The sequence below is a fragment of the Sordaria macrospora genome, chromosome 7 (assembly GCF_033870435.1).
Source record: "Sordaria macrospora chromosome 7, complete sequence".
In the NCBI taxonomy this organism is placed as follows: Eukaryota; Fungi; Ascomycota; class Sordariomycetes; order Sordariales; family Sordariaceae; genus Sordaria; species Sordaria macrospora.
The window spans coordinates 1,115,341-1,139,593 of record NC_089377.1 but is presented as its reverse complement, the minus strand read 5'-3'; the positions used below and the strand labels follow the sequence as shown (position 1 = coordinate 1,139,593).

General features: G+C 52.3%; 6 protein-coding genes and 1 non-coding gene across 7 annotated transcripts; 2 read left to right on the top strand and 5 right to left on the bottom strand.

Annotated features, from left to right (window-relative positions):
- Window positions 1-746: 746 nt before the first annotated feature.
- On the top strand, window positions 747-3,646 carry SMAC4_03384 (uncharacterized protein; the record flags this gene model as incomplete). Its single annotated transcript, XM_003353018.2, has 2 exons — window positions 747-1,131; window positions 1,409-3,646. The coding sequence occupies 2 exons, from the start codon at window positions 747-749 to the stop codon at window positions 3,106-3,108; spliced, it is 2,085 nt and encodes a 694-aa protein (XP_003353066.2). The 3' UTR covers window positions 3,109-3,646.
- Window positions 3,647-3,887: 241 nt separating this feature from the next.
- On the bottom strand, window positions 3,888-3,959 carry SMAC4_14068. The gene has a single exon. It is a non-coding gene; the product is annotated as a tRNA-Thr (tRNA).
- A 245-nt stretch (window positions 3,960-4,204) lies between these two features.
- Window positions 4,205-10,092, bottom strand: SMAC4_03385 (uncharacterized protein; the record flags this gene model as incomplete). Its single annotated transcript, XM_066089933.1, has 4 exons — window positions 4,205-8,279; window positions 8,339-8,434; window positions 8,505-9,980; window positions 10,045-10,092. 4 exons carry the CDS (start codon window positions 10,090-10,092, stop codon window positions 4,599-4,601), a joined length of 5,301 nt encoding a protein of 1,766 aa, XP_065947698.1. The 3' UTR covers window positions 4,205-4,598.
- A 541-nt stretch (window positions 10,093-10,633) lies between these two features.
- On the top strand, window positions 10,634-15,139 carry SMAC4_03386 (uncharacterized protein). Its single transcript, XM_003353020.2, has 3 exons — window positions 10,634-11,229; window positions 11,302-12,853; window positions 12,909-15,139. Exons 1-3 carry the CDS (start codon window positions 10,954-10,956, stop codon window positions 15,062-15,064), a joined length of 3,984 nt encoding a protein of 1,327 aa, XP_003353068.1. The 5' UTR covers window positions 10,634-10,953; the 3' UTR covers window positions 15,065-15,139.
- A 233-nt stretch (window positions 15,140-15,372) lies between these two features.
- On the bottom strand, window positions 15,373-16,338 carry SMAC4_03387 (uncharacterized protein; the record flags this gene model as incomplete). The annotated part of the gene is made up of 3 exons (XM_003353021.1): window positions 15,373-15,713; window positions 15,861-16,101; window positions 16,219-16,338. 3 exons carry the CDS (start codon window positions 16,336-16,338, stop codon window positions 15,373-15,375), a joined length of 702 nt encoding a protein of 233 aa, XP_003353069.1.
- A 448-nt stretch (window positions 16,339-16,786) lies between these two features.
- On the bottom strand, window positions 16,787-19,609 carry SMAC4_03388 (uncharacterized protein; the record flags this gene model as incomplete). The annotated part of the gene is made up of 3 exons (XM_024655461.2): window positions 16,787-18,439; window positions 18,543-19,371; window positions 19,441-19,609. The coding sequence occupies 3 exons, from the start codon at window positions 19,607-19,609 to the stop codon at window positions 17,581-17,583; spliced, it is 1,857 nt and encodes a 618-aa protein (XP_024511346.1). The 3' UTR covers window positions 16,787-17,580.
- Window positions 19,610-20,681: 1,072 nt separating this feature from the next.
- Window positions 20,682-21,542, bottom strand: SMAC4_03389 (uncharacterized protein; the record flags this gene model as incomplete). The annotated part of the gene is made up of 1 exon (XM_003353023.1): window positions 20,682-21,542. The coding sequence occupies one exon, from the start codon at window positions 21,540-21,542 to the stop codon at window positions 20,682-20,684; it is 861 nt and encodes a 286-aa protein (XP_003353071.1).
- Between the last annotated feature and the right edge of the window lie 2,711 nt (window positions 21,543-24,253).

The window sequence follows — 24,253 nt, the reverse complement described above, 5'->3', positions numbered from 1 at the left end:
TCCCGCTTTTGGGCATTCTCACCTCTTTTAACTCTTTAACCTCCTTTTGTCGAGCCCTCCAGATCATCATCGGTCTTAACGGCCCCATTTCACACCTCATCACCACCTTTGCCATCTTGGACGTCTCTTTGCCACTTCCATCCGCAAGGGTATCTCGGAACCTCCGCACATTTAAGTTTCTCTTGCCAGGGCAACCAACCGGGGATCGGGGCAACTCCTTAAAAGAGTTTCATCTTTTTTCCTCCTTCAACAAATTTGCTTCAACTTTCCCATCGCCCTCCACCAAAACCGGGGCTGCCGACAAGGACGCAACACCACCTTCTGCTTCCCCCTCTCTTCCCTTTCTGCCTGCTGCGCGCGCGTCACGACTTTTGCGTTAGGCAACCTCGTCGTCACCTTTGACCTTGCCGAGAGTAACAACCACACACGCACAACTTCTCACACCTCTTACAACACACGCGGCTACGGTCACCCAAACTACTCACTAAACTCTTGACCACCTCATCATCCGTCGTCCACAATCATAACACATACACACACACCCCTGCCTTATTTACCTCATTAACTGTTGAACCCACACCTGGCGCCTTCACCGCTCAACACCACAAAATTACCTCCATTTCCCTCTCATCATCGCTGTTTCCATCGCCGCCCTCCATAAAACAGACGCAAGCGATATATAAGGATTTTCAGATCTTAAACTTCGCAAAGGGCGGAAAGAAATAGCGCAGAAAGAGCCAGAAATGATGGATCCCTCGCGTCGCGGGGTCGTCAACGGCGCAGGGGCCGCCGCCGCCGCCGCAATTGGCAGCACCGGCCACAACAGCAGTAGCGGCAGCGGCAGCGGCAGCGGCAGCAACAGCAAACAAGGCAGTAGCAACACCAACAACAAGAACAACAACAGCACCAGCGCCGCGCCGAAAAAGTCGAGCAGAATGAAGGAGGTGGTCAACTACGACGACAAGAGGCATTTGCTCGATTTGGAGGAGGATATTACGCACCCCGTTGCGCACAGGCAGCTGAACGAGCTGGAGGAGCACGTCAACGATCTTCATGAGTCGTGCTGGGAGACGGAGTCCATTTTTGAGGAGATCTTGGAGGATATCACGGAGGACAAATTTTTTACCGATGGTAAGGTTTTCACGTCACATCTCTCACACAGTCTCGGATACCTAGAGTCGCGGGATTTGTTTTTTTCTTTGGCGGCGAGCCTTTGATGGCCTTTGCAGGTGCAAACGGGGATATTTTGAGCTTCTTTCAGCTCCGCGAGCTGAGCATGAAAATGGGTGCGGTGTGGGAGGGGTATAAAATCATTGCGTCGGAAGCGGCGGAAAGAGCGAGAGAGCTTAGGATTCTTGGTCAAAAGCTGCCGAGCAAAGAATTGCGCTAATCATGACTTGCTTCTTAGATCCTGAAGCCTGCACTGCGGAGGAAGCGGTCGAGTATCGACGACTTCTAAGACTGGTCGGACCTAAGGTGTTCGTCCAGCGAACCGTAGACGCAGGCGTCATTCCCATCAAGAAGCTCCTCACGGCCTTTGGCATCCGTGCGCCCGCCTTCCTGGAAGGCGCCAGCGACGATGCCTACTTCAGCCTTCTCACGTTGGCTATGGCCCGGGAGATCCAAAAGCGGGCAAAGCTGATGAAATACAACACCATCGACGACGCCGTGGAGCTGCTCAAGCGGTCCAAGAACATCATCGTCCTCACCGGCGCCGGCATCTCCACCTCACTTGGAATCCCCGACTTCCGTTCTAAGGGCACCGGTCTCTACTCCAAGCTCGAGCATCTGGGCCTCAGCGACCCTCAAGAGGTCTTCGATATTAACATTTTCCGCCAAGATCCCAACATCTTCTACTCGGTCGCGCGCGACATCCTGCCCAACACGGAGCGCTTCTCGCCCACGCACGCCTTCATCGCCCTGCTCCAGCAAAAGGGCAAGCTGCTAACCAACTACTCGCAAAATATCGACAACCTCGAAGCCAAAGCCGGCATCCACCCGGACAAGCTCGTGCAATGCCACGGCTCCTTCGCCACCGCCACCTGCGTGAAATGCGGCTACAAAGTCCCCGGCGAATCCATCTTCCCCGAGATCAAAGCCGGCCGCATCCCGCGCTGCCGCAAGTGCGCCCAGGGCAGCCGCACAACCAACAACTCGTCACGCAAGCGCAAGCTCGCCCGCGACGGCACCGAGAAGAAGCCGCGCCGCGTCAAACCCGGCGAGTACGACAGCAACTCTGATTCCGAATTCGACCACGGCGGCGGCAGCGGCACCAACACCAACAACCACTTTTCTTCTTCTGCCGACATGTACTCGTCCGAGCACGGCTCCAACACCATGGGATGCGGGGTTATGAAGCCCGACATCACCTTCTTTGGCGAAGCGCTGCCGGACGAGTTCTCGACGCGGCTTACGGAGCACGATCGCGACCTGGTCGACCTGGTGATCGTCATCGGCACGTCCCTCAAAGTCGCGCCCGTCTCCGAAGTCGTCCCCTTTTTGCCACCGCACATCCCGCAGATCTACATCTCCCGCACCCCCGTGTCGCACGTGAACTTCGATATCGACCTCCTCGGCGACTGCGATGTGGTTGTCTCCGAACTGTGCAAGCGCGCCGGATGGGATTTGGAGCACGAAATGATTCCCGAGGGCCAGGTGATCCGCACCGAGCTGGCGGAGGGATATAATTCCCGCCATGTGTTTACGCAGATCGAGCCGAAGCCGAAGCCGACGGTTGTGGCGGAGATAACGCAGCATACACCGAAAGAAGTGGCAAAGGAGCAGAGGGAGGCCAATCGGGAGGAAAGAAGGAGGAAGAGGGAGGAGAGGGAACGCGAGATGAGGGAGCAGGAGGATATCAAGGCTGCGGCGGAGAGAGTAAAAAAGTTGGAGAAGAGGGCGGAGAAGGAGAGGAAGAGGGAGATGAAGGAGAGGGAGAAGGAGGAGGCTTCTGGCAAGGAAAAGGAAAAGGAAAAGGAGAAGGGGGTTGAGAAGGAGGGGAAGAAGGACAAGACCGTGAAGGAAAAGGTTGCAAAGGAGAAGGGAAAGGGACTGGAAAAGGAAAAGCGGAAGGAGCAGAGTAGTAGCGTTTCTACCGCTTCTGAGTGAGTGAGTGAGTGAAGAGACGGTTATACATGGAACTCAGAGGCATTGGGTCAGTAGGGCCTTGGTCGGGAGACGGATATGGCATGGCATGGCATGGTTCGGTTTGGATCGGATCGGATCGGTATTTTCAACTCATTCATTGCTCGAGGCGTTTTTTTTTACGGGTTCTTCAATTCGACGCTGGCTATTTCGCGTCTCATTTTCGCAGCATGGTAAATAAATCTGGGATAATTGGGATTACTCAGGTAGGTTAAGGTATACACAACAAAGTCACGCACACGGAGGACGAAAAAAGGAATCAAGGTTCGCATGACAGAGAGAGAGAGAGAGGAAGGAAGATTGGAATAATAGCCCTGTATGTTTTTTTCTTTCCGGTTATGTATGTGCTGGAGAGTATTCGAGCATTTTGTTAGGTGCGGTGGAAGTCTATCACTAGTAGGTACGTATCAACTTCAGATGGAAGGGGGAAAAAAAAAGAGACGAAACGGAAGAATGTATAAGCAAAAGTAATGTTATATAATTTGATACCCGCATTTATCAATCTCCCTTCTTACTTTTTCGTCCATTTGTATTCTGATCAGTCAGTCGTCCAAAAACTCATCGCACTTGTCGGACCCCCCGAAGACACGATGCCGTAACAACAAAACAGCACGCCCAAAGAAAAGAAGAAAGAAAAAAGACCGAGAGGATGGATGGATGCTATTCACAACGCCAAGAAAGACGAGACAAATGGACCAACTAGCGAAGAAAAAAAAAAGCAAAAGAAAATATTTAATTGATCATGCCCACAGCCAGAATCGAACTGACGACCTCATCATTACTAGTGATGCGCTCTACCACTGAGCCATGCGGGCTTTTGTTGGGTTATAATTGTTTTGATGGTTTGGATCTAGTCCTTATGGATCACATTATTTTGTTCTAAACAAGTGGTGATGATATCTTGCAACCACACTTCACTTGTAAAAGCTGAGGTGGTGATAGCTACTTACAATATGCACACTAAGAAAGCATTCGAGGGTGATGAATCTTTGACGAAAGTGGAGCCCATCAATTTGTAGCGCTGAGAGCAGAAAAAAAAACCGATTTGTTCTGTCGCAATTTAGTTCAATTTCGATCCATCCTACAAGTGATATTCTAGAATGGGCTATGACTATGGCTACCTAGGCCGGCGTCGGCTAAGCCAAACGCATACCAATGCCTTGCTTGACCGAGAGTGATACCAGGTAACGCTATCCTATCCTACTAAGAGCAAGCTTCCTCCTCGCTCTCCAAAGCTACCAAAGAGCTTCTCAAAAGCTGCCCGCCAATGAGCTGCTATACCAAATATAACGCTCCAAAGACAGTATAAACCTGAACCTAAACTTAAACCTAAACCTGAACCCTAAAAGCGAATTTCCTGATAACCATTCCAACCATGAGACCAACGAAACAACCAAGCCAATACCTCCTCCTCCTCCTCCTCCAGGGGGCCGCTCAGATGCCAACCAGTCAGCTCAAAACCTCCCATCCGTAATCTCATTCATGATATCCCTCATAATCGGCCGTCCCTTCATGATCGCGCGCTCGCTGATTCCGATGCGCTTGGGGTTATGTTTTCCTCCAAGACCTCCTCCAATGGTTCCCTTCTTGGGGCTCTTCAATCTCTGACTCCCGAAATTCTCCTTCCCCGGCCCTTGGCTTCCCTGCGTCCCATTGCCACCAAAATGCAGCTTCGACTGGACTTTATAACCCTTCCCGGCCAACTTCGCATTCGCAGCCCTCTTAGACGGACTCAAAGCCGACCCCTTCCTTGGGCTCGCCAATTTGAACACAGGGTTGGGTTTCCTCGGGCTAAGCGCATCAGCAGCAGTGGACGCGGCGTTCGCATCCGCGAACCTATGGCCCTCTAGAGCACCCGGACGGAGTTCATACACCCAATTGCGATCTTCCATCATGCGCACGAAGCGAGCGAGCATTTCGCCTCCTTCTGGTTCTTTTTGTTCTTCTTCCTCTTGTCCTTCTCCTTCGTCTGCCACTTTCTTATCATCATCTTGGTCACCGGCGGTAGTGGTAGTCTCTCCCAGCTTCTCGGGACTAGCGATAATTGCTGAAGGAGACCCAGCCACCGACGATGACGCCCCGCGCAAAGTCTCGCGGCTGCCGACGACAAGAAGTTTTGTTTTTGCTCGGGTAAACGCCACGTTAATTCTCCTCCAATCTTTCAGCAGTTCACCGATGCTGCACCCCTCGTTACTTCGCACCAGGGACAAGACCACGACACTCTTATCTCGGCCCTGGAAGCGATCAGCGGTGTGCATCTCGATTTCTTCCGCCCCGACTTTGACGCCTGCTCTTATTGCCCCCGCAGAACCACCGAGGGTGTTCTTCAGGTTATGCTTGAGCAAGGCGAGTTGAGAGCGGTAATGCGTCATCACGCCGATTTCGGAAGCGGGCACGCCGACTGTGAGCAAAGAGTCGACTAGTTGGCAGACGATCCGGGACTCGAGCGGGTTAATGATGCGCTGACCGCGGGTGGATTTCTCTTCGCGCGAGTGCGGGAGGAGGGAGTCGGTGTTGATGAAGCGGACGCGTGCTGAGGGATCGAGGAGGTCGCGGAGCCAGCAAGTGGTTGGGGAAGGGGAGGGACAGAAGGAGAGTCTATCTCCTTCTTTAAGGGTGGTTTGTTGAGAGTGGGCAAGGAAAGATTCGGCGTCAAAGTGCTTGGTTTCTAGAGCGTCCATGTTGGGGATTTCTAGAGAGGTTGTGCGCAGCGCTTCGGTGCCGCATTTTAGCCGGCCGTTGTAGATGAGCGTGTTGGAGAGGGTCATGATGTCTTCGCACATGCGGTATTGGTGTTCGAGGTTGACTACGCTTTGGGGGTGTTTCTTGGAGAGAAGCTTGAATAAGCTCACGTCGAGACCCCCGAGACGGGCTTCCTCGTTTTGCACCAGAGGAGGAAGCTGGTTGTGATCACCGACTAGGACGAACTTGCGTGCCATGCGAATAGGGCCAAGACAGATGGGCAAAGTAATCTGAGAAGCCTCGTCAACGATACAGTAGTCGAAGATGCGCTCGGCGAAGACAGGGTGGTTGATACCCAGACAAGTCGTCGCTACAATTGGAGTGTCGTTCCAGGCCTCGTGAATCTCCGAAAAAGAAGTCTTGGGCACACCCGCAAGGGTGGCGAAGGAGGGAACCTCGGGGTGAACCTTGACAGGAGGACCGAGACGAAGAATCGGAATGCCGTCATCTTTGAGTTTGAGGAGAATATTGTCGACTGCGGTATGGGTATAGGAAGTCAACAAGACTGTCTTCTTCTGTGCAACCAAGGCACGGATTATGTGCGCAATGGTAGTAGTCTTGCCCGTACCAGGCATACCAAGCACGAGGGCATAGTCCTGAGCAGACATGACCTTCTGGACAGCTGCCTTCTGATCAACGTTCAGACCTTGGCCCGACGCGGTAGAAGGAAGCATGTACTGCGTTGGAGCATCCCTGAATCGCGGGGCATCCAGACCAACCACCAGCCTTCGGATCTGCCTAGATCCAAGAACCCCATCAGCCATGACCTGAACGAGGTTGTTGCGTACAGTTGCCATGCCATTGCTGAACTCGTCCTTATCTAGACGGTAGCGGACCGGGCCGGCTTCAGCATCCTCTGGGGTGTTATCACCGGAGCCAGGAACCTGCATGATACTGGCAAAGACCTGGTTATCGGCCTCGTTGAAACCGGGCTGCCGGACACGCGCATTGTGTAGTCTTCTGTCCACCGCGACAGCGATCCGAGTCTTTCTGACCGAGGTGACATAACCCAGCGCAAGTGCAAAATGACCTTGTTCGTCAGAAATGACAATGGGCTCGCCCACGGTCAGCTGCGAGTCCAGGAAAGAAAAGCCGGGAGGAGGCTTTTCCTTGATGAAAGTGTAGGCAAAACGGTTGGTCTTGCCCATCTGTTGATGATTCTCATATGCCGAACCCTCCTCGATGATGACATTGGCGAAGCAGCGGCCGACCTTCTCGCGCTCTGTACTGATCATAGTCCATAGCTCCCGGCGGAGCTTTTGGCTTTCCTTTTCCTCCTTTGTTAGAAGTTCTTCCCATTTCAAGAAAAACTCCTTGTGGATGGGGTTGAGATGCTGGACAGCTTCGTCAAACTTCTCGTTCATCGCGCTCGTCTCGCCATCACCGTCATCAGCAAGCTTGTGGTAGATGAAACATGTTGTCTGGGCATAGCACCTGCCGCATGCATTCTTGTTCTTCTTCATCGGAGGAAGCGTGACGCTGCGCTCACGAATGTAGCAAGCCAGCTGGTTGCGCTGCATTATCATGTGACGGATCTCGTGCCTGACGGCGGGAATGCGCAGTGTCTGCGATGTCTCCATGTAGTACAGGATACCGTAGACAATCTCAATGTCGTAGCGATCCGAGAGCAGCAGGTTGTAGAGTGCCGTTTGCGCCTGATGGTTGCTGTTGACATTCTTGCCGGTCTTGACCTCGAAGGGGACGGTCAAAGTCTTGGTTGTTGACGCCTTCGAGCCTGAGCCCCTTGCTGGGGGATCGCGCATAGTGACCTGCACGGTGGCATCGATGTTGCCCTTGAGACCATACATGGGTGACCAGACATGCTCTTCAACATCCAAAAGCTTGCTGACACACATGGTGACCTTGTCACCGTTCCGGCCCTGGACGATAGCATCAGGCTTTGGCTGAGAAGTCACGAATAGCTGAGCCCAAGACCGGAGCTCAGGCATCTTCGACTGTACATGACTCTTGGCATCGTCCATGCTGACCTTGAGGATATACAGATCCTCAAGATGCTTCTCAAGAGTCTTGTTGATGACATTGGTGAGGAACGCCGGATCCCACTTGTTGGCCACCAAGGCTTCCTGGAAGATCTCGTGCAGAATGGTGCCGTAGACAAGCGCAGGGGACAAGTCGCTTGTGGCTTTGACTCTGTCCTGCAAGACAGCACGCCGCATGCAGCTAAACGAATCGGCAACGACAGTCGATGAAATCAGCTGATCCGGGTGTAGGATCAGCATGTTCTGGTTGTTGTCGACGATACATTTTCCCTGGTCTTCGAACTCGCCAATGATGTGGACGTATGCGCTGACGCTCGCAGGAGTATCAAACCAGTCGCCTCGGAGATAGATTGTTCGCACAGAGTTGGTTCTATCAGCCTGCACGATGAGGATCTAATATGGACGATATTAGTAAAGGAAACGCACTTATACGGCAAAGGAGGACACTTTACCTTCTCAGGTAATTCGCGGCCACGGTCATCCGTGTATGAGCTCTCGAGAACATTGGTTACCAGATACCTTTGTATGGCTCTAGGTTTTTGACTGGGCTAATATGAATGTCTTAGCATACGCACTTCCATCTCTCTTGGATTGACAAGCTCACTTTCATAAACATACATGTGAAGAAGCATCTTGCGGATGGCCGCCGACATGTTGTGTCGCAGCCATTTCAACCGCGTCAAAGTCAAAATCATTACCGAAATCATCACCAAACTCATCACCAAACTCATCATCCTCGTCGACCACAAATTGCTGGGGCGATTTCTTGGGCGACTGCCTCTTCCTAGGCGATAATGTCTTCTTAGGGGACAGTCTCTTTCTGGGTGACAACCTCACGGTAGGTTGCTGTGTCGCGGACTCGACTTGAGCCACCAGGTCTTCTACCCCATCAAAGATATCGTCATCAAGATCACCAAATTCGTCGTTATTGACTGCTGTCTTTGACGATTCGCGCGGAGCTGGCGAGACAGCGTCGCTTGCTATGAGAGTGCTGCCCTCACCTCGACCGAGGAAACTAGCGTCCAGTTCGAGGAGAGTGTCGTCGTCAAAGTCAAAGTCGTCGTCACCGTAGTCCGAAGACCCCTTCTCTGGTAGATATGAGGCAGCATTTTCGGTTGTTTGCCGTTCGACCTTCTTTCTCGAGGGCGAGGAGTTTTGGCCAGGAACAGCTTGGGGTGCTGTCTTCCGTTTTGATGGCGACTTCTTCTTGGGAGATGGTGACTTATTTTGCTGTGCTGGAGCACTGGCCGGCTTTTTGGAGCTCTCAATCTCGCCATCGACTGATTGCAGTAGTTCTGAGAGCAGGCTCGTCTTCTTTCTTCTAGGAGTGTCCTGGGTAACGGCCCTGTCTTCTTCAACCGGTCCATCGGTACGGCGCCGCTTGGGCCAGGCGGAGCCGCAACTGACGGACTTCCTCAACGATCGGTCGGCTGATTGCGTGCGAGGCGAGCAAGATGCCATAAGCTGAGCGAAGAGAGGGTTCTTGTGATTTGAAGGACTCGTCTCAGTTCCATTAGAAGAGAAACGACTCCACAAGTCAGAGGCAGGATCTGCATGGGGTGTCTTGGAGGCGCCGGTAATTTTCTTGGGGGCGACATGTGGAGTAGTCAACTTGGCGGCCGGTGACGAGGCAGGCGATGAGCTTTTTGCGCGTCTCCTGCCGTTCTTGGGGACCATTGGCGAAGCGGGTAGTTGTAGAGGCACTCCGGATCTCCAATCGACCCTGTCACCAGGCGATTTTTCTCCTCCATCTTCCTCTTCGGTGGTGGCTTCAGGTACACCAAACAGGTCTTTCCACGACTGGCGATCTGCAGGAGTTTTGGCATCGCTGGCTTCCTCATCGTTGGAGGCGGATAATGGCCTCTTCCTTGGGATCGACTTGGTGATGTTGACGTTTTCCTTCTGGAGTTCGTCGGTGGCAGCCTTTGCGGACTTTGCAGACTTTTGTGGTTTGGAAGATATGTCGTCGGATCGGAAGGCCTGGAGCTTATTCTTGGTAGATTCCGAGACGGGGGCCAGCGACTGCAGAGGCCCTTTGCCGGTGGTGTTGTTGTTGGCGGCAGGATTGCTTCTTGTCCTTTGCCATCCTCCGCGCTGTGGTTGTCATGTTAGTAAAGGATTTCAAGTTAGCCTGGACAAATGTTCATTTGCGACGGACCTTGGGGGGCTGGGCATAGGCGTCTGAATATGACTTTTTGAGAGGCATTGTTGCGGCGTTGTCTTGGTGCCAAAATAAGGATAAAGTAAACAAAACAAATCAATGGCGACGGCGCTATGGCCGATGGGTTGATGCGCTTCTGGATGACCAAAAAGAGTCCAAGATGGAGCAAGTGTTGATGGTCAAGGCACAGATCAGAGAGCGAGGTTATATCGCCTGCCCATGGCTTCGCGAATCAAGAGTCGGCAGCCTGTGTTGGGTGGGTGAGGGGAGGTGATGTGAACGGAAAGAAGACCGGAAGACACGCGATGGACAGTCGCGTTCTGTGTTTGTTGCACGGCCCTGTCACTCAATCAATTAACGCGGCCCCCCCTCCAGGTATTAGTGTAATTGTTAGCAGGGAGTGCCTGGAGCTCTCGGCGAGTCGGCAGGTACCGCTACGATAAGATAAGCCCCACACTTTGGGCACCCCTGTAGGAACAGAACATGGGGGGCGGTTGGTCCGCTGACGTCTAGCGGTTCAGCCGCCTGTGCTACAGCGTCGCATCAGAGCTCCAAAGTCCAACTTCACTTCAACTCTTTCAACTCTTCAACTGCGATTCCGTCCGAAGTCCCGCCTCGAGGGAGCCTGACCGCCCAGGGCATCTACCTACCTCATATAATCCGACAACCGAAGACAAGGGACGGAACTGAGACCAACGAACGTCCCCGAGTGTCCAACAACGACTTCAAACTATACGAACAAATCGCGAGACGTGGGTAGCCGATCCGATCTACCGACTTACGGCACTTGACACGCGGCGCACATCAGAGAGACCAGACGACGACGACGGTACCTTACCTACTATGAACCGACCATAACCACCACTTCTCTCGGCTTTTATATCGTAGCCAACACCGGTAGCAGCCATGGACGACTATCCGCGCGGCAGCCTGGACCACAACATTCCCTTCCTCCTCACCCTCGGCGTCTCCCCTCCCAACTCCAGCTCAGCCCACAACCCCGAGCTCAGCAAGTCTATCAAGGACCAAGCTATCCAAGTCCAATCCGACCTTCCCACTGTCGATCTTCCTCCCGCACAAGCTCTACTACACTACATCCAAGAGAGGGATGCTTCGAACCTACCATGTATCGCATACGAGCACCAGCTTCGTTACCGGTTCCGGGTCAAGTCAGCAGAGAGGGTGAGTCCTCTCAAGTCTCATGCTATACTTTAGTTACAAGAATATGGCCTAACCTGTCTCAATTTCTCTTAGTCCTTCCTGCTGCCTCCCCGCCGCGCCCGATTGCCCGAAGGGATAGAAGCACCCCCCGGTGCCATCCTCCATTCGCCCTTCTCGCCTCTGACTCCCATCTCCCCTCTGTACCCCGACGGCCTGATCGATGCGCAATGGACCCTGAAGCACCAGGAACTGATTCCCAGCGTTGTGCTCTGCTTCTACAACCTCGTCTCCGACCCAAACCAGTCCACCCTCAGCGACAACCAGATCAAGTCCGACGTGAATAAGCTGAGGAACCTCATAATCCAGTCAGGATACAAGATCAAGCTGGCTATTGTGCTTCTGTCCGATCCTGTTGGCGATCACACCGATTACCTCCAAGACCGCATCGAGATTATTCGCAGGGGCTGTGCCCTTGACCCCAAGTCGGTCTTCCTCATGCCCCCCAATGAGACCCACGAAGACCTTGCGCGCATGGCCGAGAACATGTTGATCACGCTATACGGCGCTTCGATGGAGTATTACAAGGAACTAGGTAGACATTCTCGAAAGAAGAGAGGAAGGGGAGTTGCTCCACCGCCAACCGTGCCGCCAACAACAGGCACTTCCCAAACGCTTTCGCTGGCAGGTTGGAATGTCCGTTACGACTTCAAGTCAGCTATACTGGCCGAATACCGTCTGGAAATGGAAAATGCTCTGCGCTCCTATGAACAAGCATACGAAAACCTACTAAGCTCCGAGGTTGTCGAACTAATACCGAGCTGGAGTCCTCGCTGGAACGAGGCTCGGCTTCTTGCAGACGTGATCGCAATCCGCTCCATTCGCTGCTTGTTATGGAACGCTCAGAATAGCGCAGCCGTTCGTCGGTGGCAATTTCACCGCGAAAGGATGGCGGATCTTGTCGAGCGCCTTGGAAGAGGCACCAGCAACTATGGGTGGGAGGCCTGGGAAGCGCGTTGGGCAATCGTCATGGCGAACTTGATGGAGAAGGCAGGCATTCCAGAGCTTGACCCTGCTGAAATGCGACTCTATCTCAACCCCGAGAAGAATATTATGGGAGAGCGTCTACAACCGTGGGAGCTCCTCCACCATACAGGTTATTGGTACCGTCTAGCATCCAGACACTTGTACGCCCGAAGAGCCCGAGCTCGTGCGATGCCTGAAGACGATAGGAGACCGCCAGGCTCCTCTCCGGCTTCTCACATTGCTAGCAGGGGCTTTACATATGACACTTTCATGTGTCCAGAACCTCACGAGGAGTTTCCCTTGGAGCATATGAGCTATCGGGGTGTTGACCACAACAGCATGATCATCGACTGCCTGTCACGAGCACTTGACGAGTTTTTGCAGAGAGATCAAGTACGATTGGCTGCTGAGTTGTCTCTGGAGTTGGCCAGAGAGCTGAGTCTCAGGCAAGAATGGGCCAAGGTAGTCGACTTGCTTCGGCCTATCTGGCAAAACATGTCCTTCAGGAAGGAACGCTGGCCAAGCTTGGCCGAGGAAGTTAGCTGGGCTTTGAGGGCAGCTGCTGCGAAGACTGGTGAACTTGGCGATGTGGTTACCATTGACTGGGAATTGCTGGATCGAGGTAAGGTTGCAAGAATCCCGAGTGACTTCGCTTGCTGATGATGATGATGGAATAGGCTTCACGAAACGCAAAAACTGGCAATATGACATCACAAAGTCACTACAGCTAATAACGCCGGATCCCAAGCCGCTCATCAATATCGAGGATGGTCAGATCATCTCGCCCGTTTCAGCTACCTTTGTTTTCAGAGACGAGGAAGGGAAAGCAGGCCAAACGACCCGTGCTCAACTGTGCCTCCGTTCCAACGCCCACGCCGATTCCGCTCCCATACCATTTAGCAGGATTCAGGTCAGCTTTAATGGCAGCATCAACGCTCTCGTACTGAAGCATCAAATCGAAGAAGACAGCAAGCGACAAAAGCACGGCAATATTGTCCTCTGTCCGGTATCCTTTGAGGATGTCACACCGAGCGACAGAGAGCCGACAACGGAAGACTCGACCGAAGACGAGAGAGGAACCGAGTTACAAGGCACGACCGACTTGACACTCGCGCCTGGTCAGACCCTCGTCTTCGTTCTGGACGTACCCCTCCGTGAACAAGGCGAAGTCACCGCGCTTTCGCTCACCGCATCGCTAGAGACCGACTCCTTTGACCTCCATCAGTCTCTCAAACTTCGGGATATGCCCAACATGACCCATATCTGGTATCCCACACCCTCAACCAGGAAGCGCATCACACGGCCAGTCAGCCCGCTGTCCCTCCGAATTCTTCCAAGGCCTCCCAAGATGGAGATCAAGAGCGAAATCAAGGAGCAGTACTACACCAACGAGGCGATAACGCTGGACTTTGACATCTGCAATGCCGAAGATATCGAGGCTCCCTCTAAGTTCGATGCGCTCTTATTCTGTGACGAGGATGAAGCGTCATTGACTGCTCCGTCCTTCACAGTGGAAGTTGTTTCCGAGGAACCAAAAGAAGACAACAGAAAATCATCAACAAGCAGCTCCTCCGGCCGCGAATCTAAGGTCTCTTCTTACCTCCTAGGCGAAATCCAGCCAAGCAGCACCACCAGAGTCCGCCTACAATTTCCACCTGTCGAGCGACCCAGCCGCTACGAGTTGAATCTGCGCGTAGTCTACCACCTCCCAACCAACCCCGGAACGACTATCATCCAAACCGCCGTCTTCCAACTCAACGTTCTCAACCCCTTCGAATCCAACTACGAGCTCCTGCCGCGGGTCCACCCCGACCCCTGGCCATCATTCTTCGACGCCGAAGGCATCCAACCCCTCTCCCTCCCATCCCAAGAGGAAAACGATGCAGTAGTCTCCTACAAAGGCCTCACCCAATCCTGGTCTCTCCTAACCCGCTACGCCTCCTTCGCCTCCGAAGACCTCAAGGTTGTCGACGTAGATGTCAAAGTCCTCCGACAACCCAGCCAGCAACCCAACACCCCGCCACCAATGACCTGCCTCATCACTCGCCAACACAGCGAATCCCTTCCCAAAAAGGGAGGACAGCTAATGAAGCCGCACACAATCGAGACTACCTCCTTCGATATCGTAGCGCAAAAGATCAGCTTAGACGATCGCGGTCCGGCACCGCTAGACTTGGCCATGGTTATCAGATGGAAACGTATCCCCCCTTCTTCTTCTTCTTCTTCTTCTACTTGTTCTTCCCTAGGGACAGAAGAAGACTCCGGAGAAGACTACGAAGAGACAATAAACACCACCACCCTCCCCTGCCCGCGCTTCTCCCTCTTCGGCATCGAGCCCCGCGTCCTAACACAAGTTACCTACCTCGACACCACTCCCGACTCACATACGCCCCTGATCCTCCTCCGGATAATCATCGAAAACGCCTCCAACCACTTTTTGACGTTCGGTGTATTGATGGACACTTCTGAAGAATTCGCCTTCTCGGGCCCGAAAATGTCCACGATTCCCGTGTTGCCGGTTAGTAGGAAGGAGGTGGAGTATAGGATTTTGCCTACAGGGTTGTTGGGACTGAATGGAACAGCAGAGAGCAGAGGGGAGGGGATCAAGGTTGAGGTTGGTCGTGGTGGTCATAATGAGAAGGAGAAGGAAAACAGGGGAGGGGAACGAGGGTATTGGATCAAACCGGGCTTGACTGTGAGAGATAAGTACTTCCAGAAAGTGCTGAGGGCGATTCCTGCGTCTGAGGGGGTCAAGGTTGATGCAAAGGAGGGAGGGTTTTTGGTTTGGGTACCTACTGGTTATGGTCCCGAGGAGGATGAGGATGATGCGTAGAGGTAATCATGTGTTTGAGGATGTCAGAGCGGAAGAGGAAGAAGAGCTTAAGTGATTTAATTTTACATTTGATGAACTTTTGAAGTTTTGAGTATGGGCTGAAACACAAACCAGCATCTTTGCTCACTCATCTGGGGCAAGCATTCTCTGAACAAGGACCAGCCATTTGCCTCTCGAAGACCATTCATCAATTGTCCTTTCGTCTTCAACAAACCCTTACACAAGCTATAAACAACAAGCATATTGGTCTTTTCCGGCGAGCAGACGTGGGACCACCCCAGCCCACTATGGCGAAGCTTCTACCCGTTCTAGGATCCCATGCTGCTCTCAACATGACCACAGCTCATACCCCAGGAGACAGGCTTTTCTTCCGCATATGCCAAAATTAGCTTTGGGCCAAATGTTAGAAATAGATCAATCCCCGCGAGAAACCACCGGAGCTGTTGTTGCATGGAGCTCGCTGGCTGGGTTCGATGTATCAAGCTCTCCGGTGTCCGGCCAGCGCCGTCGAGCTCCCAGACTTCAGTATTATTCGCCAGCTCCTTAGGCGGCACATATAACTCTGTGGCCTGGGGCTCGGTAGGAAGCTCTTCTTTGGCCTCGGGCTTACCGGTATCGTCGGCGGCGCCGACTTTTAGTTCACCAGTGTCTATGGTAGAGGCCGATCCTCACCCGGTGACGGCGGTTTCTTCGACCTCTTCTTGAACCGGAAGTAATACGCCAACCTTGCGATTATGGCTAGCGCTGTAACAACGCCTCCCGCTACGCCACCGGCGATGGCCCCGACGTTAGGTACTGGTGGAGGATCCGCTACTAGTAGAAGCCAATGTTGCCGAAGCTATGGCGGTGGAGGAGGAGGAGGGGGAGGAGGGTGTGGAAGTTGGAGTCGGATTCGGCTTATCAAAGTCGACGGTCGTGTTTGCAAGGAACAAGTCCCTCACCTTGTTTGATGACCAGGGCCGAGCCGAGAGGTCATTGTTCCTGTACCAATCTTCCCCAATCTGTGGCGTGCGGTAGTCTTCTGCTTCGGCGTCGGTCTATAGTACTTGGTCGTATAGCGGTACAGGCCCGTTGTTTCCTTTTGGTGTTGCCTTGAGCTTGACCGTCGAGGTAAACCATGACTTTGATAGGTCTATTGAAATTGTCGAGTTTACCGCACTGGGCCCGACTACGGGTTCGCTGGACAGATCTTGAGAAAGATCTTGAGAAAGATCTTGAGAAACTGCACCGCCATCAATGTAGACGTAATTTCCTAGCACGGTTGCTTTTGGCATGTCGCTTTGGTGTTAGTATTCTACAACGAAAGGGAGGGCGTGCCGCCCATTTTCTGCATTTCAAAGCGTTACATACCTCTTGTGTGGGCTCTGCGATACAGCCTATTGGCAGGTGGAATATCTTATCTCTGAGCCCATATGGGATGAAATGTTGAAAGCAGGAAAATGAGACTTGCATAAGAACCTGAGCTTGGTAAGGGAATTCTGCCCGAGGAGAGGTGCGACCCCGAACCCATGTTGGCTGCTAAATAGGTAGACGGAGATATACAGAGAAGAGAAAACCTGCTATTAGGAGGGCGAGTATTAGGGTAGACTGAGAATTGAAGAGGAAGAAACACGGCAGTCGAAGACGAGTGGGGCGTATAACTCATATTTCTAGGCTGTACTTGCCCTCTAGGTCCGAGTTTGAGACACTCGAGGTCAAGACTCTGCCTCGTACAACCGAACCCCTGAGCATTGTACGGGTACAAGCAGTGAAGCAGCATGATTCCTGCACCAACGGCATTTGATTCAGATCCTTGAAAGCAGGAGTTTGAATCCGGCGTTATAGCTGTGCATACCAGAGTATGCATACTTTGTACTAGATGGACAAAGAGGCTAAGCAGATTACCGTGACGAACTAAGTGGATTGGCCGGTATTTCTCGTGATGTCTAGAGGTAACGATGTTGCCAGCCGCAATCACAAACTGTCAAGATAGCTGACTTGTGTTATCCAAGGCCGGATGTAACGAAAAGAAGCTCGAATGCCGTGTTACCTCCCCACAGCGCTTTCCTTTCCTAATCGCGGACGGTGTGTTTTGATGGATAAGCCCAGAGATGAAGATAAGGTGGCTACGGTAACTTCATCAAAATGGGAACGTCACTTTGAGAGTTTGAGGTTCTTTTGCAACCTAGCTGATAGCTCTGCCTTCTTAATGAATGTCTACCTACCAGCAACCCCGAAAACAATTGCCTCCATGAAAATGAGGTTCAAAGAATGATATGTGCGCAAAGCAACGACCTTCCTCACACCTAGAAATTGAACAAGCCAGTGGCCTTAGCGAATTACCACTTCCAATAGCCTATGGTAGAGGTTTCGACCTAGTTTAAGCACTTTGTTACGATCCGTTCAAAATCAACGAAACCTTCTCCGTCAAAAGACTGCAGATGTATTTAAAGGTATTTGCTTGATTTCAGACACAGGTATTGCACCGAATGGCAAAGGGGTTGAGTGGCTGATCATGGGATGCTTGATAATTTCTCTCAACCAGCTACTGTGCCCCTAGCCGCTGTGTCTGCCTCAAGCTCATACGCTTGGCTCATCCCATCGAGCTGACGAGCGTGATGACTCTCATGCTCTCTCGCTGTAGCATCGAGCTCCCAAGCGTTGCTGTTGCTCATCAGCTCCCCTGGCGGTGCGTACATCTCGGTGACCCGGGCCTCGTCGGAGAGCTCTTGCTTGAACTCGGGTCTGGTCTCGGATAAAGGGGGTTGCGAACCGCTTGGTCCGCCGGCATCTGTCCCGCCACTCCCAATCTTGTCGGATGATAACCGTTTAGACTTTTTGAACCGGAAGTAGTAAATCAACCCAGCCAAGAGGCCTAAAAGAGCAAGAGCTCCCACCACACCGCCGACAATCGGTCCAATGTTGTTGGGAGATGACTCCTTCCCCGATGCAGGCGGAGTTGCAGGCGGAGTTGCGGTCGGGGCCGGGGTTGGTTGATCAAAGTTGACAGGCCGAGCAAGGAAAATATTCTTCACCTCATCCGAAGTCCATGAAATAGAAGAGAGGTTCGTATCCTTGTACCACTCTTCGACGACCCTGGGGCTCTTGTAAGGCTCCGCATCGGCATCGTAATGTCCCTCTCTTTTCCACGTCAAGTCGGTCATGTCGAATATGCTCAACCCCTGTGGAACGGGGTCTTGGTCGTTGTCATTTCGGTCCAATTTTAGGCCTCCCACTGCTAGCATCTGCCGCTGTCCTACTACGACACACTGGAAGTGAAGTCGAGGTTGAACTGAACGCTCCTCGGCTTTGAACCAGTTGAAACCCGGAAGACTCAACACGTAGACATCATCGAAAGTATCGCCAGTTTCATCGTCAGCTCCGCCGTAGACGAATCTGCAGTGCGCCGCAACGGCGAGTTAATGGAAACCCAAGAGTAAGGGAGATGAGGGGGTTGTGTTTATTTATCAAAATACAACGTAGTGGTAGTTAAACTCACATTTCATATGTCCCGGCTGGCCCAGCAATCCCCGCCGTGCAATGCGCATATCGACGTGCTGGAATATTCCCCCGTGTGCTTTGCCACCGCCACTTCCTATCTTCGGGGTCATAAAAGCTGATGTTGCCGAAGTCTAGCCCGCTGGCGTCCTTGCCATCCGCCTGCCTTGGATATGATGCTCCTCCCATAAGGAAGACCAGACCGTTGGGGCCAAACTGTGGAACGAACTCCGCGCTACCAAGGGATAGATATCCAGCTGGAGGAACAACCTTTGACATGTCGGAGGTGGAAACAATCTTGGTGTTCATATTGTAAGTAATCATGGTATTGGTCCATCCCGACTCATTATACTTGTTGGGATCGGTCTGGTCATCGTACCAACCCCCTATAGCGATTCCAATGCCACCCGAAGGTCCATACGTACTGGCGAATGTCGGTCCGTCGGTTAGATTGATCGTTTGGAATACGTCCAGGTTGGATGGCTGTTCCTTGGCCCAGGTACCGCCGCCTTGACCGTCTACCGAAAATCTCCATATGCCATCCTTTACGAGCTCGTCTTTCCTGGATCCGTATAAAGCGCGGCCACCAATAATATAAAATGCGTCGCCATTAGGATCGTTCCAGATGGCCTGAAGTCTGAGCGATATAGGCCCGTCTGTCTTTGGTGTAACCTTGAACTCCACTGTTTCTGCAGACCAGGACTTCGAGATGTCGATGGAGAGGGTCGAGTTCATAGGATCTGCCGGGTAGTGATCAGGTTGCACCTGGCCACCCACTTTTTGGGCTATTAATCCGCCGTCGATGTATACATAGTTCCCTAAGACCGTTGCTTTCGGCGGAGTTAGCACTGCTTCTATTGCTTCCTGGATGTGGCTAGAGGTAGGTAGAGATTGCATACCTCGAACATAGCCTCGGCGGACAAATCTGTCGGCGGGCGGAGCGTCCAGGAACTGATCATCTCCCCAAGCGCGGGAAAAGAGTAGTGAGAAAACCAGCAGAAGGCGGAAGTAGCGAAGGTAGAGTGGTGAAAAATTCCATCGTGAAGGTGTTCGAGGATTCGCAGACATGGTTGTCTCAGTAGAGGCAGGAGCGTAGCTGAGTGTCCTTTCCAAGACGGTTCAAAGGCGAGAACAGGTGAATGCTCGATGTTGGATGAGCACCCGTTCATATTTCTGGATCTCGCTTGCCTTCAGATTTGAGTTTGAGACGCGAGGTCTAGACTGTTCTCTTCCCCCTCGTCCACCCACCAATTGCTTTTTCCTCGACGACATTTCGGCACCGCACCTTCTTCGAAACCCAAGCCATCTAGAATTTGTGCCCAACAACTCTCTTCAGCCAGACACCAGTTGCCGCTGCTCTACGTCGTTACTGGACTCAGCTCTAGGTCTAGACCATACGCACACGAAGAGACCTCGTCTTGAAACGAATGAGCCGCGAGATAAAGAGAGAGGGGTTGACTAGCTTCGTCGAAAGGAGGTGCGCCACTTCGAGAGCCTTCCTGCACCTATTCGATAGTTCTTCACTCGTACCCAATGATACTGCAGGCTTTGCTCCTTCCACCTCAGCTAAAGCCCTGTGGTCTCTGATAGAATGGTGACTTCTTTGCAGTGTATTTTGGTGGCAAGCAATACAATGAAAACAGCACCATGGGACAAAGTGGGACCGTTCGGAGGGGGGTTGACAGGACGCGACAGAGATATGGACACCACCACAAGGTACGGCCAAATGGGTAAAACCCAGGTCAAGATGTTGGAGTACACAACTACCTGGCAAGTGTACTGTGTTCAGTTCGATTCCGGCAATGAATGATAATGCATTAACAAACACGGTGATGAAAACAAATGTACGAATCTCATTCTGACAGTACAACCGCTTGTTAGTCCTCACCCCATTCACCGTGTACAATTCCAACAGTTCGCGACAAGCCCATAACCATCCCGTCGACCTTAACCATGTGGTACACCAGACCCTTCGAAGACATGAGTAGTAAGCAAAAGGAAAGCAAACACGAAAGGAATCCGAACAGAAAAGGAACCCGAACACAAGGAAACTAAAACATGCCGCAGCCACGTGAAAACAAGACCAGAAAGACGCTTGACGTACTGCCCGTTCAGCAACACCCCAATGCGTACCTATCCTTCAAGCCCTAAAAACCTCCTCGACCTCGTAAGTGAGCTCATCTTCAACTGGTGCCTCCAGCAGCGGAACGACCTTCACAAACCTCCAAACCGTGCCCGCGTCCTCATTAGCATCCCAAACCATCTGTAACTGCAACCCTTCCGCCAAGCTCTCAGGCTTCACCTGTACCTTGACCAGCTTCCAGAAGTCACCCCCACAAGCTGAGCAGCGCGCAACCTGATGAGGATACCGCGGCGTCCACCTTTGCGAGCGTGCGAGAAGCGAGAACAACTCCGATGCCTGAACCTGCGGCTGCGGCTGCGGCTGCGGCTGCGGCTCCTCGTTGGACTCCCCATCACCCACAACATCCACAATTTCCTCACTATTTACTTCTACTGCTCCACGCTTGTTTCCTTCGCCATGTTCGTCTTCCTTGACTTGTACCGGTCCATCAACTTCCCTCTCAGATATCATCATGTCCAGAGGCAGCCTCCCAAAGCTAAACTTCTCCGATAGCCCAGGCTTAGTGCTAGAGCACCTATAATTTCCCCAATTGGGGCTTTCTTCCTCGTTCTCATCGCCATCGTGGCCTAGAAACTTCCCCGTTGCGGCGTTGCGGAAGCTGAGCCAGCCGTTCGACTCCACACACTCCCAGTGCCAATGGGTCTTGCCTTCGAGCAGCCTGGGGTGTGATACACCGGTTATCGGCTCGCAGGCGCGTTGGAGAGCCGGGTAGCCCTTGATAATGCTCAGGGCGCGGTTTGTGGGCTGGTGGAGGATGATGTATGTGAAGCCGGGTGTTGGGCGATCGCTGCGGCCTTTGAAGTCGGAAAAGACGGATTGATCCTGAGGCTCCATGTCTGGGTCATGGCTGTTTGTCATGATGGCGGAGAGGTTTGGGGGAAACGAAGAACTTTCGGTGTACCTTGCAGAGTGTTTGGGAGAAATATGGGAGGTGGGGCGTGTCTGTGACTTGGATTTGATGGAGTTAAGAGGTCTTGGAGATCCAACATGAAAGAACGGAGATCAGGCGATCTCGTGGTAATCCTTGTAGTAGATGGAAGAAGGACGTTTCTGATGGTTGCTTGATGATGGCTTTGGCGTTCTGTTTGTTATCTTGACTACCGCCACTCAACAGGTCTATCACCTATGGGAGTAAGTGATACCCTAGTTGAATGTCTGGAAGGAGCATAGATACCGAACGATGTTGGATAGAGGTTGAAGAGAGAAATGAATCGTGGACAAGCCAGACGAGGGGCTGCGCTTGAATCAAGAGGGAATGATCAGGTGGCCCTCCCAAATCCCAGCGGTCAGGGTTTCAATATATAGCCCCGTATCACATGGAATCGACGGTGCAAAGTTTCCGAGGCTCTGCAGGTACAGGCGCATCCAAAGCACCGGCAGTAATGAACCGACAGCTCAACAGTCCCTCCAGTTGCCTCTGAAATGGCTAGGTATATGACGGAGTCAGCAGAGAGCACGCTTTTCACGCAATCCGCCTGCATGCATGGATAACAGGCGCAGTTTAGTTCATATGGGAGTCGGCCGAATCGGACATACCGGAAGATCGTTAAAACTGTTTGATGACGTACGGGTGCGTTGAATTCGAAGCCGACAAAAGTCAAGAGAAAATTGTTGAGTGCTGAGTGACAAGCGTAGTGCCAGACTCCGTAGTTGCGTTGGCATCAATATTCCAGAGGAAGATGAGCGTGTCAATTGTACCGAATCGGAAACAATATTTGAGTGACCCAGTATCTCTAAGCTGTAATCCAAAAGAATGGGGAGAGAGCAGATGAATAATTTGTGATGTGGTTGTTTTGGAAGAAGGGAGATGGGCCAGAAGATTGAGGGACCTGGGTTAGCAACCACTTTTCTTGTGGCCAGCCAGGCTCCCAGGCTCTCAATCAACCAACCTGATTGACCTTGAAAGTGCCTTCCTTGGTCAGACAGCGATGGTCTCCTTCCCATTCGCGATGACCTCCTTCTGCCCGGCAACAGCCTTCTTCACAGCGGGGCGTGGCTTACAGATATCAATCGCCGCATTCCTGCTCATCAAACCGGAGAGGCAGGTGCGTTCCGAGCGCCCATTCTCGGTCCTGACGGGGCACGAGTAGCGTTAACTTAAGTGCCTGCAGCTGAGCAAGATGTTGGCAGTGGAGGTCACTTGCATGGTGGAAGGTGCTAGCAACTGCCCGAGCTCGCTAAGTCACTCTGGCACGAACCTTGGAAAGCTCTTGCGTGATGGTTTCCAGGTTCTCTCGCATTTCGTTGCCGCCATTTCCCTTCTTCGCCTCTTTCTCAAATGTGAGGTAGAGTATCAACGTCAAACAAGAAAGAAGTCCTGAATCTCTCCTGCCCGCTCCATAAACTCGCCGTTCATGATGCCATCGCAAAACGCCTCACCGACAAAAGTGTAGATGTTGTCGTTTTCGTTACGACGGGCTCCGGTGGTGGATGACTTGATTGGTGAAGTTTGTGTTGCTCGTACAAGGCGTGGATCTCCGCTTCTGTGTAGTGAGAAGACTCGGGGAGCTTGAATTTGGGGTCATGGCAATTTCTTGCGGCCTCTTTGACTTCAGTGGCCGATTCGGCACGGCTTTGATCGTCTGACTTGGTCTGACTCCCGGAGTCCGGTTTGATCCGGTATCAATCCGTGTCGGCGATGACTGGCCTGATCACATACAGGACTTCACACCCGGAGAAAATGACCACGATATCGCCTGGCTGGGTATGAAGTGGGGCCAAGCCCAAATAGCCCTCTTTGGTGAGATAGGGGCGGAGTACCATTTCCCCAAGGGTCAGCCTAAGGTGACCCATATAGTCGGATAGCACCCCTTTCTTGTCTTTGCCGAGATGGAAGTGATCTTCCTCCACCTGGGAAAGGATCGGTGCGAATTCAACGTCGGGCATCAAATGCTAGACACGTTGATGTCTGACTGATATACAAATCCGACTATACCCCAGAGCCTGTTCGAATATATATGCACCCAGTTCTGACGGAGGTCTAATCGACACTCGATAACCATCCTCGATCCTGGACCACCGCCATAGATCACCGATGGGCACACGCCAAAGGGCCTCGTTCTGTCTTGAGACATGTCTGTAAATGCCAGGTCCCTTCTGTGCAGACCGATGCCACAAGAGCTTTATCGAGCACAGGGGGTCGTGAAGATCAGCGTGTTCATCGTAGAGACGGTGATGGATTGTAGCAGTCGCTGGTGAACTTCATTTCTGTATGTAACTCCCCACCTCCTCGATTGTGTCGACTAAGAAGCCTCGGAGTCTAAGGGCGCTGTAATGAACGGTACTCGTCAGGACTAGAATCGTCTGCTTCCCCCATACGGAGTATAGGGTCAGGGCGGTTGATTGCCAAGTACATATTGATTCCCAAAAGAATTCGGTACTTAGATTTACACTCAACTTGCTAAGAAATCGAGATATCACCTTTTTTTCCCAATGTTTCTAGTTTATTGCATACCCTAAGTTATTTCTCGATTACATAACCATACTTCCTTCTCTAATTCGAATTATTTATATAGCTTCGTAGTATACTCTATAACTCTCGTCTAGCGCGACTACTTCGTTGTTGTTGC

Excerpts from the sequence above, each read along its gene's own strand:
- SMAC4_03386 (XM_003353020.2), top strand. The coding sequence starts at position 10,954 with ATGGACGACTATCCGCGCGGCAGCCTGGACCACAACATTCCCTTCCTC. Across the intron at positions 11,230-11,301 it reads GGGTCAAGTCAGCAGAGAGG|TCCTTCCTGCTGCCTCCCCG; the intron begins GTGAGTCCTCTC and ends AATTTCTCTTAG. Across the intron at positions 12,854-12,908 it reads CTGGGAATTGCTGGATCGAG|GCTTCACGAAACGCAAAAAC; the intron begins GTAAGGTTGCAA and ends ATGATGGAATAG.